Genomic DNA, 14,688 nt, shown 5'->3' on the forward strand with positions numbered 1-14,688 from the left:
AATCCCGGACGCACGCCGTCTTTTCCGGATCCGTGGACACCCCCTCAGCACTCACAATGTGCCCCAGATAACGGACGGACCATTGCAGTAGGTGGCATTTCTTTGGTTTAAATTTTAAATTCGCAGAGCGCATCCTCGTGAACACTGTCTCCAGCCGTGTTAAATGTTCCTCAAATGTGCGGCTGAAGACAATGATATCGTCCAAATATATAAGACACGTCTGCCACTGCAACCCCGTCCAACGAGCTCCATCAATCTTTGAAATGCGCTTCATAGCCAAGGGAAGATCAATCCCTCGGCAAGGCCAGATATCCACGACCCCCCCCCACGGGGTAATGTTCTCTTATAGAGACAATAACGCCCTAACCCAAAACCCGTGAGCCCCCGGCACACCAGGTTCAGTCTGCCACCGCACAACTGAACCATGACTCCCCGAGCCATATGAGCACACGACCCATTAGTTTAAGACATACCACGGAGGTTTCGCCTCCGGGCTGTCAGGTCAGCCATCAGGCATAGGCCGACGTGACCACCACTCGTGCATCACCCAATCAACAATGGCAGGCATAACAGATGGAATATTTGCCCCACCGAGGTTTTTCCCGCGCGCTCAAAATGGCGGCCCCCTTCGCCCAGCGCGTTCGCGCAATATCTCGCGCGCACTCAAAATGGCGGCCCTTTCCGCAAAGCGCATCGACGCCATACCCCGCGTGTGCGCAAAATGGCGGCCCAACGTGCGAACACGTGGCCAGTTTTCTCCATTCGTGCACCCCAGCTTCCCTTTGCTGGGGGTCACAAATTGCATCCCCCGTCTTATTGTAACAATCCCAACAACGATAGACGCACAGCCCCAGCTTGCTGCGCGCAGCAGTCATATCGGGGAATTTTTAACCAATATTTTACCAACCACATTGGTTACACAACCCAACTCGCAAAGCAACTCGTGGCTGCATGCGACCAACCGAATACGCGACGCAACTTGGCGCCAATTTACGGTCCCATTAGCATTAACCTTTGAGACACCCACAACGGCGTCATCACGCACCCTCAAAGCGCGCTCTCTCTCTCACAAAGCGCCGTTACCCATAATATACACAAAATCGCGTGTACATAACATCCATACGACCAAATAATAGGGTCCCCCTCGAATTTGTTACCAATTTCCAAACAGGTACGCACAATTAATAACATCCCAACCCCAATAGTCAATCAATGCATCGCACCCCATAACCGTACAGAACGGTGTAACAGCACATACAGTCAGCATATCGCGATCACACGCGCACATTTAAGCACAATAGCAAGCCGATCTGCAGGTAACCAACACACCATTAATCCAGTCGTAACATTGCAGCAACAACACAAATATTCTCTCTCTTGCAACAACCACATCGCACATAGCACCTCGCAGCACAATACACCAAAAAAATATATATATATATATTTTTAAATTAAGCCCATCGCACAAGGTAACCCACGAGATGATACAGCGCAAGATACCCGACGCTCCGAGTTAATAATTAACTTCGCCATCAATATAACAACTCCACACCGCAGCGCACACACACAATTTAACACTCAGCAAGCACAGCATACTCTCCGTCCATTCTCAACACACGTACACACTTTAATTGACACCGAGCAACAAGCAGATAGCGCGTTCATCGTTATTACACACACATACCCACAGTCCGAACCGCGCTCCGCACAATCGAGTCATGAGAGAAAACAAAATCGCCCCCCCCCGGCCCTCGAAAGATGGGTGAGGTGTGTGTAAAGGCCGGGTGCGTATCGTTACGACCCGCCCGGGGCTGCAGCAAGAAGAGGACGGCAGGGCGGCAACTTGAGTCGTCTCGCAGAACTCGTTCGGCGACTTGACTGCTCCGTTGTCACGCACCCGAGCCAGGACGGGAGAGCTCCCGCCCCAGCAGCTGTAGCGTCGTCGTCCTCTCCTCGCAGCTCCCCCTCGCAAAACAGCAGCTCACAGCAGGCTGCTCTCCCCGCGGCACCTCCAGATGGCAGCGCAAGGCTGCCTCTCCGCCGCGATGTTGAAGATGGCGGCGTCTCCCCGCCGCGGTGAAGACAAGATGGCGGCTTCCCGCCGTTTCTCCCCTGCCACGCCCAAGATGGCGTCTTCGTGCCGCGTGGCAGATGGCGCTGGCAGCGCAGGCAAGGCGTCGGCCTGCAGACCACCATCGGCTCTCCCCACTGCCGTCGTCGGCGTGGTGAGCTCACACGGTTTCGCCAGCACGATTTTCCAGGTCTCCAGCTGCGCCATCTGTCTCAATCGTAAGTCGGATGATGTAGCAGATGATGGCACAGGAATATTCTTTCTTCCGAGCCGTCTTGACAAGCCGTTTCACTTCTGTCACCAGTGTAATAAAAGACTTGACCACGATCTCTGGCTCAGTGTCCTTTATTTGGTCCGTACTGTATTACCCACACGGCTGTCTCTTCTTTGCTCAGTCCCCACAGTGCCGACTCCGATGTCTCTCTCTTCTCCACCAGCAGCCCCTCTCTTGGCCTCTGTCACTCCTGTAGCCCCCACAGCAGCTCCGCTGCTGTTACTCACTCTCAGCCCCCTTGGCTGTAATCGCTGCTGCTCACTCCGCAGCGCTGACAGCCTCGTGCTGTCTCTCTCTCTCTCTTCGTCGCTCCTGCGACTCTCTGCAGCCACACCGCTGCCTCTAACACACAGCCTTCCTGGCTGTACTCTGCTCTCTCTTCGTCGCTCCTGCGACTCTCTGCAGCCACACCGCTGCCTCTAACACACAGCCTTCCTGGCTGTACTCTGGGGTCGGCTCCCGCTAGCCAGCGGTGCCCCCCTCCTCTCGTTCGCCCTCGTGGCCTCACCCTTTTCCATTCACAACCCGACTGACTTCTCTTTCCGGTTTACCCACTTAAGGACCCCAACCTTTCACCCACGTCACCTGGCTCCGCCTCCTCGTGACGTCACATCCGGAAGGTCGCTTCCGCCCGCATTACACTTTGATGCTGCTAATCCTGCATAATGCACGGGCATAATATGACTTTGAAACCACCCGCCCACCTCCTACGCATTTCCCATAAATATGCTAAATTCCTCTTGATATGCAAATTATTTTGTCAAGGTGCTCTTCTTCCCCCCTCCAACCCAGCTTGAATATACGCTCCAAGCTTGGTGGTGTTTCATTCTTTACCTGAGGACGGCTGCTTGCGTTGTGGCCGAAACGTCGTGAGATTTATTTTATTATGTTTTATTTTTATTATTTTATTACTTCCCTTCTACGTGACTTTACCGAAAGAACCAAGAAGATGACTCCCTGCAGTCACGAAAGCTTTAAATCGAAACTCATACACATTATTCGCATACAGTGCATCTCATACATCTGGGGTCAATACAAGGAGTTCTTCTTTGTAGCTACTCAGCAGTGAAGAGAATAGCTCCTGCGATGTGAATGTGGAATCTCCATCGCAAGCAGAGTGACACCAACAGAGACGAGCAGTGGACACACGACTCACATCAGTGGTGGGTGACATCTGAACCATTCGTAAGAACATGGCCACCCTTCTCTTCACTGATTCACACTAACCAATCTGGTCAAACAAATCTCCACGACCAACACTATTTAAAAAATACAAAATCGGTTTTTATGTTATTTTGCCAAGGCCCACTGAGCGATGTAGCTCTTTTTCAGAAGTGACCTAGTCACATATGATAGCTCAATACGTGGACATTCATAGCAGCCAATTACTCGAAAATGCATGTTTCTGAATGGGGAGGAAAAAATCTGGAGGACTCAGAGAAAATTCCACACGACCACAGGGAGAACATGCAAACTCCAAATATACAGACATCAGGGTCGGGATCGAACCCTGTATAGGAGGTGAGGTAGTTAACATCTTGTCACCGTAGTTAACATCTCACTACATGCTATGGGGGGTGGTCCTTCATCCAGCAGTGGATTGACATGGCTGAAATTTATTCATATTCCTTTGCAATACTTTAGAATAGCCGATGTGCTTAGTAATGCTCAGCATTTTATTCGTATTATTACAGAAAGTAAAAAGTGATGATAAAGAGAAAGAGTGGCGTGTGTTATTAGCAGACCTTTCGACTCTTCTTGAGAAAAAAAGAAGATGCTGTGATTAACTTTCCCCATGTGACCTGTCAATTATCTGAAGTTGGGTGGAAAAAATAAAAAAGGTACAGTATATAAATTATATATAAATTATATATAAATTATGAACGCACATTCCACACCAGCGAAAGTGAACTGCCAAGAGATGATAACATAGGCAACCTGTTCCCACCTCTCCCATGTAAAAAAAAATATTTAATCTTCCATTTTTTTGTGCCACGGAGTGTACAATACCAGTCAATGTCTTACTTTACAACCCTATCACGATAATGTTTGGATTTTAGGCAGCGGCTGCTGCTTCAAAAAAAAAACTACTGTGTCGTGATACCAAATAAAAATTGTTGATGAAAACATCATCAATCAAAGTCAGGCGAGCAACTTGGATAATTAACGATTGATACCCTCTCTAAATTTAACGGGACACATTTCTGCCATGCCCAGCGCGTGTATTAACATAACAATTTCCGCATACATGCCAATCAAAACATTCTCTCTCAATAAGTTGCATAGCTGTTAGATGGCACTGTGGAAAATGTTGTCATGATTGACAATCAGAACATTTCTATTTAAATTTCCAATCGAGGTTCAACAGCCCCGAATAATATATAAATCAAATACAACATTGTGAGAAATCAATAGCAGTTGTTCTATGGATGGATTGTTCTCACCATAGAAATGTGGAATTTACATTCGAGGCCCAGAGCCACAAATGAGAATGACCATCATTCAACACTCGTTTCAGCAAATACCTTAACTTTCAATTTGCTTCCAATCCACAATTGGGAGTGTATCTTTATATGCACTGCAAAGGGTGTTCTTCGTATGGAAACCAATGTAAAATGTTGAGTTCTCACAGCTGGAATATGCTAGACTTGATTTAATGACTCTTTGCACAGTCTTTTGGTTACCGAGCTGAGCACATTCAATCACTGCACTTGTGCATGCAGTTTAATTACGTGTGGCTATAAATTTGATTCTAAGACCAGTTCTTGGGTTTCAATTCGTGCCTACCCACCACTCTCAAAATGTATTAATGTCGCCGATAGGGATTTTAAGGGGTTGACTGTGAAAACTGGCTTTCTGGCAAAATTTAACAAATCCTACCAACTTGTTCATGAACAAAGCTAAACGGAAAACAAAATAGAAGGCCCCCTATTTTTGCCAAAGGCCGAGTGGAAGGGCAATCGTTTTCATGAAGTGGAAAATGCAACATATCTTGCATTTTTCGTGAGATTATTTTTGAATTCACGCAACCGTGTGTGCGTGTTTCCTTGAGGTTAATGCTTTACAAGGAATGAGAACGAGAAAGACAGATGCCTCAAACGAGGCAGTACAAATGAGACCGTAGAGATGCGATGGTACGAATGAGACCTCGCATGAGAGCCGGAACAAACAAAGAGGGACAGGACAAACGAGATGGCATTGTATCGACAGTACGAGATGGTGCAAACGGGACAAATGGCTCCAACATGACAGTGCAAATTAGACATTTCAGATGGTGCCAAAAGTACAAATCAGATAGACAGGATACGTGAGGCAAAAAAGTACCAATTCGCACTGCAAATCATGGCAATCCATGTGTAGTGACATCGCGGGATGTCACTATTTAATGCCGGCCCTAGATAGGCACAGCGTGCGATGTATTGACATCGCGGACACCACGAGGATGTGGGGGCAGTACCGCCCCTAGAGGGGCTCGGTGAGCTCTGATTGACAGCGCTGGATGGCATCACGCTTGGCGTGCAGTGCCAGCCCTACAGGATAGGGTGTGGAAGTGCCGGCCATAGGAATGGGGTTACTATAGGCCATGGCACTCCGGTTGACCCGAGAGGATACGTGACCGGTTACGTGTACAAAGGGCCCCACGTGGGGGTTAGGGGTGGTCACGTGTCAGGATCGAGATCCTGCTGGAGGATTCTGGAAGGTGGTCGTGGCCAAGGGCGGGGCCAGCCCCACCACAGAGGATATAAGCCGGGTCCCCCAGAGGGACCGGCGCTGTTGTTCACCCTGAAGAAATCTACATTCTACATCCTACAGAGTCTCCAACACGTGGACCAGGATCCAAGCTGTGGTCCGGTCCGTTGTAGCTAGTTACGGTGTGATTAGCGTAGTTAGCCTGGTGGTCACCACCATAGGTTGTTATTCTGTTAAGGAGTAGTTACCCCGGGTGTTGGTGTTAATAAATGTGTTGCCTCCAAAGAGTACGTCTGCGACTCAGTTGAACTCACGACACATGTACCATTTGAGGTCCGCTAATGGCCACGCATTATATCAGCCAATCCTTCTCAAGCACTGGAACCAATGTTCCAGCTCGTTCATTAATAAGCCCTGTAAAAAATGTAAGAAAAAAGGAACGATATTTTATGCAGTTATTGCCCGGCATTAATATAATTTTGCTTAAGAAAGTTTCTGCTCACTCAGTATGTTATTACTTCAAAACAGATCTCACCTCCTCAAAGTCAGAGCACAGACCAATGTTAATGTGAATGTCTGTGGCAGCACCGCCAGTTCTAGCTAATGGGCATTTGCAAATGTTTTAAATTAACATCCTGTGCAAGTACCATCAAAGACACCACTTATATTCTCTCGCCAAAGGCTACGGGACATAATGCAGTTCCATTTTAATGCTGCAGGCCTCTATTGCTACGCTCTACTTAATGTAAATTTTAAGTTTCAAAGACTGCACCAGATTCTGCACATGTAGATGATGGAATATGTCAGCTGGAATCAAGACGAATTAAAGATCACACGTATAATATTTTAACGTAATTACTAGCTGTAAATAAACTGAAAGGATGATGGACGGTGGTCAAGAATAACAACGGAGTGGCAGCCAAGGAAGCGAATGCATCCCAGCGGACATCCACCAAGGAGATGGAGCATTACACACAAAGTGTTTGCCGCAAATGAACCACGATACTTTGCTGATCTCATCACGGAACATAAACGATCACACAAACTCCGGTCATCCTCGCACTGGCTCTTGGCTGGCCATCGAACAAAGACGGTCACCGCATCGCGTGCTTTCAGATGCACTTCTGAGGCCATCTGGCATGCTCTTCCTTCTGATATTAAGAAGACACTGGCACTATGCACTTTGAAATCTCGATTGAAAACTCCTTTCTTTGAGAACTGATTTTTGTGCTTAGTTTATTTGTCCTTCGCTCACACCTCCGATTGAGCACGGTTGGCTACGCACGGTGCGAAACAAGTACAACTTACATATACACATGTATAACGGAGCAATGAAGTCAGTTCATATGCAGGTGCTGGGTGCATTATCACATAGCTGTATCATGAGAGGTTTTGGGCAGCTTGGGAAGGCCTTCAGCCAGAAGTGGGTTGATGATGATAATATTAACCTCAATTTATAACGCCCACATATTTCATAAATTGGACACATTGGTCGATTGAGAACTTGGAAGTCATGAATGATGATGATGAGAACAGGCCAGGTGGCACAGAGTACACGACTCATATTGTGAAGTTTGGATTCCTGGTCAGAGATCAACTCAGTCCTTCATCCCTCTAGGGTTATTACAATTTGTAGAAGGTCAATAGTGGTCTTACTGTTGAGTTATTGGCCCCTGTCATATATATATGGAATTTCCACCATTGGCCCAGTACATAACATTTTTTTATAGATTATAATAGCTTGCAAAGTATGGTGTGAACAAGCAATCGCTGGGTTGCACTACCTGCTCACTGAAGTCAACATTTCAAAAGCAAACCTCTTCTCCAATGAGCACTGCTTGGCATTCCTATCCCTTAGCAGCCCGAGCTCATGGCAGAGACCAGTTCACCCATCGGACAATGACTGGTGACTACCCGCAAGCATTGGACATTTTATTAACCCCGGTGATGTGATGAGCCAAGCAGATGCAGAACTTGAGGATTCCCTAGTGGGGAATGGTCCTGAAATTGCAAATTTTTTCACTGGTAATCCTAAATAACACCTCAACTTTGAGGTCTAAATTAAGGAGTGTGGGGGGGGGGTGGTGATCTCCCCCCCATCATTGCATCTCATAGCCCCCTGTTTGTATGATTGTGAGGCAGGTCAGAATCCGAATCTTTATTTATCTTGGAGAAATCTGATGAGCTATGAAGCTCTGTGCCACTCTGCGGCACATGCACCACAATCGCAGGCTCTGGCGTGGCACCGAGGAACAAACCTTGAAGCACTCGTCGGTGGCAAAGAGCTTGGCCATGGCGCAGAGCGGCACAGCGGCCGGGTCGCCCAGGTCCAGCGCTCGTGCCGCGTTCCGGATCATGAGCCTCGATGCCACCAGAGACGTGGCCATCTCAGCCAGCCGGAACTGCAGGTACTGCATGGGGACGGGGTGGCAGGAGTGCATGGGGGTACAGATAAAAAAAAATAGTTTCAAGCTCGCACTTATGTTGGCGTTAAACGGGCAAGAACCCCCAGAGAGACGAGTGTCGCTCAATCTGGGTCACACAAATGACAAAAGCAGTAACATCAAAACTGAGGACACCAATTAAGCAAACAGAAATGAGAGAAAGAACCACGAATAAATGAAACAAAAAAAATCGAAATCAAGCATAAATAACGACATTTGCTAAAGAAAAAAGAAAACAGCATGCAAATAGAGTCAATATGAAATGTGATACATTTCCAGTAACAAAAGTTGACTTGGACAAATGAATTAAAAAAAACCCAACACGAGCTACAGAAATATCAAAGTAGATTCAGCGTTATTATTACTCGAGTATGCAACAGACAGGAATATATTTGAAATATAAGGGGAGAGGGTAGAAGGGAGGAGGTGGGGGAAGACAGACAGGGACTCCAGTTTCCACCCACACGCAAAATACTCATGAAAGAAATAACAGCCAAACAACTCATTGCGGAAGTCTACTGAATAAATCTTGAGGCCTTCCTTGTATAAACTAAAGAACAGGTATGTATTCATATGAATATGTTACGTATACATATATTACATCGGAGAAATGCGAGAGATGGCATCGGCAGCTTGAGGATACCTTCATGCAGCAGTGGATGGACCACGGCTGATAATGATGATTTTATTTGCGCTTCTACATGGAATATATTTGGTGTCCCGGTGAAACCAGATGGTTTATTTTTGCTGGCTCTAGACAACTCGTTAATAAAGCCATCTCGCACAGCCACACGGGAGAATCAAGCCCTGGCAGAGACACGTCTTGGGTCACCCCGTGGACCAAGCACAGACACTGCATGTTTGGCTTCCAGCGCAGCCCAAGCATTGAACCCTGTCTCTCGGGGCACCTCGTACTGCCAATCAGCCTCACTGTCACACAGCACTGTCCAGGCATCATGTGCTCCCGACAATCCCTGAATTCACCACTTCCTCCACAGAACATCACAGGAATGTTGCTGCTGTAGTACAATTGTTATTCGCACACTGGACTTGTAGTCCAGAGGTTGCGGGTTCCATCTCCATCGTCCTTGAGGCCCCAACGTATCGCTACCATTTCATTCCTTTGGTCTGATTCTGCAACTGTTGTAAGCTGCCCGAGTGCAGTACAACTGTCAAAGATAAGGTAGAGCACAGCAGAGCAATGGGACTTAGATAATCATTGCCAATGACATCCAGATTGACTTGTTTCATCTCATCCACCCTGTGTTTATTCACCACACTGAAGGTAACATTCCCCTACCTGCTACTGCCCTCCCACTACTCCACAGTGTAATGCCCTCTCACCGTCACCTTACTTGTAACCTTGCTCCGTTCAAGAAATGTATGAAGAGAAAACCAGACTCGCTTTGTAGGGATCAGAAGCCTCAGGAGCACTAACCCCTAAAGTTGCATGACTAACCCGGAAGTCATTCTCTTCCAACTTAAATAGTGCTGCTCGTTGCTGGTCGCTTGGTGTTTTGGGCTTTAAGACCTGTGCTCAGGAACTGTGATGAACACACAAAAAAACCACTTAGAGATGTATAGCTACTCATTGTCCTACCAACCATAACCCAGCATGACATGTGCTCGACTAGGATACCACAGAGCTGGGAAGGGCTGTATTTCTTGTAGATGTCAGTTATCGACTAGAAACCAAGAGCTCGTTTCACTTGTGTTTTTAAGCAAAAATAAAAACGGAATGAGTTGTTAATTGTAATCAAAACACGTTGAGCATTTGTGCTACAGTGAAATGCCACGAAAAAATAATACAAAAACACCTGTGTCTGCTTAAAAACAAAGTCAATGTAAATGTGGCGTGTTTACATTTCTGTAGGGAAGAAAATCGAAGTAAAATATAACATGTCTGCATGTGCAGCTATTTTTATCCTAAAGAATCACTTAACATTCATGTGGTGCTAAAATAAATGCACCTATGCATGAATATTAAATGACACTCTTTTGACAACGACCCCAGATATTAGCGCAGGCAAAGTCAGGTGACCTACACCACCCCAAGAACACAGGGCACGTCTGTAGCAAGCTATCCCGATAAGGGTTCATTGAGAATGTCATCTTGCGCTGAGATGGTTTTACAGCAGTAAATGGTCTCAGCTCATTCAGAAATAACACACTATAAGTGAATGCAAATATAATCAGAACTCCATTCTGTGTCTCCTAATATAAAACGGTCTTTTTTATACCCCATCCGCCTATTGTCTTCTAGACAAATATTACCCAACAGCATTTGTTAAACAAGCAAATTCTGGACTGGTTTCGACCTTCGAGGTCTCATCAGCTAAGTTAGGCTCGCTAAGCAAGTGCTGCTGGGCCCTCAATCTAAATGATGGGGCCATGTTCAATGGAGAATGCAATATTGTACACAAACACATTGTGCGTTGTTGTGGAACATAATCGGTGCTATCTCCACATGTAAATAAAATATGAGTCCATCGGCTTATTGGCTAATGAAATTCCAGTATCAGGTAAACAATTAAATGAAAACTAATCCTGTTGTTGGAACACGCATATTTTAATATTGTCTTTGTGCCATTTCATTTGTATTGAATCCATAATAGAGGTTTTTGCATTAGATCATGTAAATATAAATGTGTCGCTAAAGCTACCACCACCCGACACAGCCAATTAGTAAAATTTCTCCACATTTCTGGCGATCACCTGATGATGCTGGTTGTGATTCGTGGCAAAACGTCGTACTCGAATTGTAAATGTTGTGGGTTTACTCTCCACCACACCGGTGTGCTGTACTAGTAACAAATTGGCATGTTTTGTTTATGTGACAAAACTTACTAATTGGCCGTGTCGGGTGGTGGTGGGTTTAACGACACATTCATATGTATGCGATTTAACCCAAAAACCTCTATTATGGATATTGGTCGCAAAAGCCTACGCGTTAAACTGCATTGAAATTCTTACCGAGTTTTAATATTCATATTTTTTTAAGGGCTCTGAAATATTTGTCCCATACATAAGACGCATAAAATATTCACACACAACACATATGGCCAATGCATACGCACATTTTAAAAGAGTGCTTTTACACAAGATGAAATTGGGGCGCTCATAAAAAAACCCACACATATGAGAAGATGAAACATGAACCATCAATTAAACCTTGTGGCGGGAACCCGGGGTCCCATAAGCTCTCGCATAAACTGCGTTGCGACGTCATTTTATGTCTGTTGAATGCGAACGATACGGCAATCTATTCCTCTCGACGAGCTCTACACGATGCGCTAATCAAAGTTTCAAAGTTTAGTTTTTTTCTGCGCATTCGACCTCGCTGCGCTTGCACAACACGACAACAGAATGATCCGCGCCAGGTGGGTCGCGGCGTTTATGTGCGCGGTGGGACGGAGTCGCCAAAATAAATACATTAATTGCGATTTTGACTTCCGTTTATTCGGGACCCCGGGGTCCCGCCATAAGGTTCAAGTATAGATTTGACAGAAGTCCACCTCGCTGTAATGTCATCAGCTGGCTGCCCACACATACACAATGTGATCTCCTCTGCGATCTGTCAACGTTGACTCTGCTCGTTCTGGAAGGGTGCATGCCTCTCTGCAGGTGAAGGGTGCCTTATTAAGGGCACGAGTGAAAAGTTCAGGAGGTGACAGGGGGCTTGGCTCGGGGGACTGATGTAATGTCAGGGCACCGATATCTTGGGTTCAAATCTGGGCAGCCACCCGTTTATTTAACCACGTGCCTCAAGTGGAGGGCATTGGTGGTCTCAGCCTGGCCAACAAGGCCTACGCAAAACAAACGAAGGTCAGCTCTGACGAATACAATGTAGACCTGTATCGGACGATTGCTACACGGGGAACCACTTTTTTTAGTTTAAAGATTCGTCGGGTATGCGCAGCGTTGCATAAGAGAGGTTAAATTCAGGGACCCCAGAAATAGGAGGAATGGGAGACCTTTATTTCAGAAGCATGCGAGGGCCCGTTGAGACCACACAGTCCATTTCCCCTATAATATGACTGCCATATTTCTGCGGCGTCACCATGTGGGACCGTTTACAATTGCATACGAAGGGGGGATTCCAGCTCGTGACACACCTTGAATCACGGTGCAAATGGGAGGTAACTGCATATAACAATACGTGATTTATGGCATAAAATTCAATTTATTTTTACTTAAAAATGTGCATGAAAAGGGAGGGAAATTTGAGGTGTGTCGGCCCAGAGCTGTTTCCATTCAGGTAGGAAGCCCTCGAGTAAAATTTAATTCGTAATGGTAAACAATTAATAAGCGCCAACTTATTTACATGGAGAAGAATACCTACACATGCATAGCCAGGGTGGTCAATAAAATTAGTACCATTTTGTGCAAGTAATGAGCGGTCATCTTATGGAGATATCGGATCCACCATGGGGAAAGTGGCATTTCCACCAGCGCTTTAGGGTTGACACCTGGACTGATATCAGGGTAACTTACAACGTCAGCCTGCATATGATCAGTCTTCTGAGGCTTTTAAACCATTAGAACAAATTTACTGTTCCTTCAATTGCCATCGCCAACGCGCATCAATCCAGCACTTTTCATAAGTTAACAGCTTTATGCAGAAGTGCATTTAGTAAATCTCGTTCGTTTACTAAATTTACAGTAAATGATTTTATGGCGACGTGTGTCGACAAGTGACTTAACTAAGCAGATCGCTTATAAAATTATTTAACGCAATGTACCAACGATCAAATTGTAATTGCCTCAAGCTGGAAAGCAGCCAACCCATCGCGTTGGCTCGGCACTGATATTTAAAGTTTGAGTAGAATTGAAGCTAAAATGAGCCTATCATTTACCACAGTAGCCTAAGGCACTGCCCACTGTAATAAAATTGGCAATCAGTTGCAAGTCTGCAACATTAAGAGTCAACACAAAGGTTCAGAATGTCCTAAACTGCAAAAGTTAGCAGTTTTCATTAGTTCACCACCATAAAGGTTTAGCTTGGGGCACAGAGTATATAGGCATGAGTTGGATTCAAATGTCATTTGTAAGCGTGTGCGTGCATGGGTTCATGCAAAAAGACAAAGATCCCCCCAATAGCCTTAACAGACTGTTTGGGGAAAGTGGTGATGTTTACACACCGCACCAGGTAATCATTTGAGGCTGAGTCGACCTAGCGGATGCCCCGGACCAGTTTAGAGAATCGTCTGAACTGGTCCCGGGCGGGAATCGAACTCGGGTCGCGAGGTTCGTAGGGCGGCGTGCTAACCACGAGACTACCGCTCCCGTTCATGCATACATGAGTAGTGACTGGGAATCTCACTGTGTGGTGCCGGGCCTGCGAGGCCACGGCGGGATGTCGACTGTTGTGTGTACACCCTAGACACGGGGTGAAGTACCAGCCCTAGTGGGGGCATGGGTGAGCGCTGGTTCAGTGCAGTGGCACCACGCACAGCGTGCGGTGTGGGCTCCCGTTGAGAGAGCCAGAAAGTATCAGCCAGCTAGGGTTACGTTGGGGGCATGATACTCTGGCTAACCTGGGGACACGTGACCGGATGATACTGGAGGGGGGCCACCGGTGGAGGGGGCCAAAGGGTGGTCACGTGGTCCAGAAAGAACTCTCGAGAGCCTTCGGGCAAGGGCGAGAAAGATCGAGAAGGTGGACGGGGCGAGAGGCGGAGCCAGCCCCAGCCCGGCCCAATATAAGGGGGGCCCTGTGAGGGGCTCGGGGTTCTTACTGTTGGAGAGGCAGGAGATCCACGTCTAGCTTGAAGAAGCCTCCAGCCACGCGGTCCGGGACCCAGCTTGTGGTCCGGACCGGGATAGTGGAACCGTGTCTAGTTTCGCCGTAGCGTGGTTAGTTGGGCGGTCACCACCCGAGTGTGTGTTGTGTTAATAGCCTCGAGTATATTGTGCAAATAGTTTAATACAATGTGTTGCTCCCTAAGACAACGTTTGCGACTCAGTTGGACTCACTACACATGTACACATACACACACCATGGAAGCTCCTCCAATTACCTTCATAAACTGTTTGGGCAAATGCTGTTCACGAGCACCCATTAAGGACAAGCGTGGAGTATGACAGGGAGGTGTGTGGCCAGCACCACACCTGCCCACTTTGTCTCTCTCTCTCCCCAGTGCTGAGTCTCACACCCAGCACGACGTTCTCATTTGAGGCTGACTCGTCTTGAGTGGTGAACACACAAT

The 14,688-nt window shown here is 46.7% G+C and overlaps 1 protein-coding gene across 1 annotated transcript in view; it reads right to left on the reverse strand.

Moving 5' to 3' along the window:
- The window catches only part of ACAD8 (acyl-CoA dehydrogenase family member 8), a 617,085-nt gene that overhangs the window by 70,648 nt on the left and 531,749 nt on the right, over nucleotides 1-14,688 (reverse strand). The window contains exon 9 of the mRNA XM_078608250.1: nucleotides 8,294-8,446. Coding sequence (XP_078464376.1) covers nucleotides 8,294-8,446 — 153 coding nt within the window. The remainder of the gene's footprint in view (nucleotides 1-8,293; nucleotides 8,447-14,688) is intronic.

This window comes from Lampetra planeri, chromosome 29 (genome assembly GCF_965212315.1).
Source record: "Lampetra planeri chromosome 29, kcLamPlan1.2.h2, whole genome shotgun sequence".
Taxonomy (NCBI): Eukaryota; Metazoa; Chordata; class Hyperoartia; order Petromyzontiformes; family Petromyzontidae; genus Lampetra; species Lampetra planeri.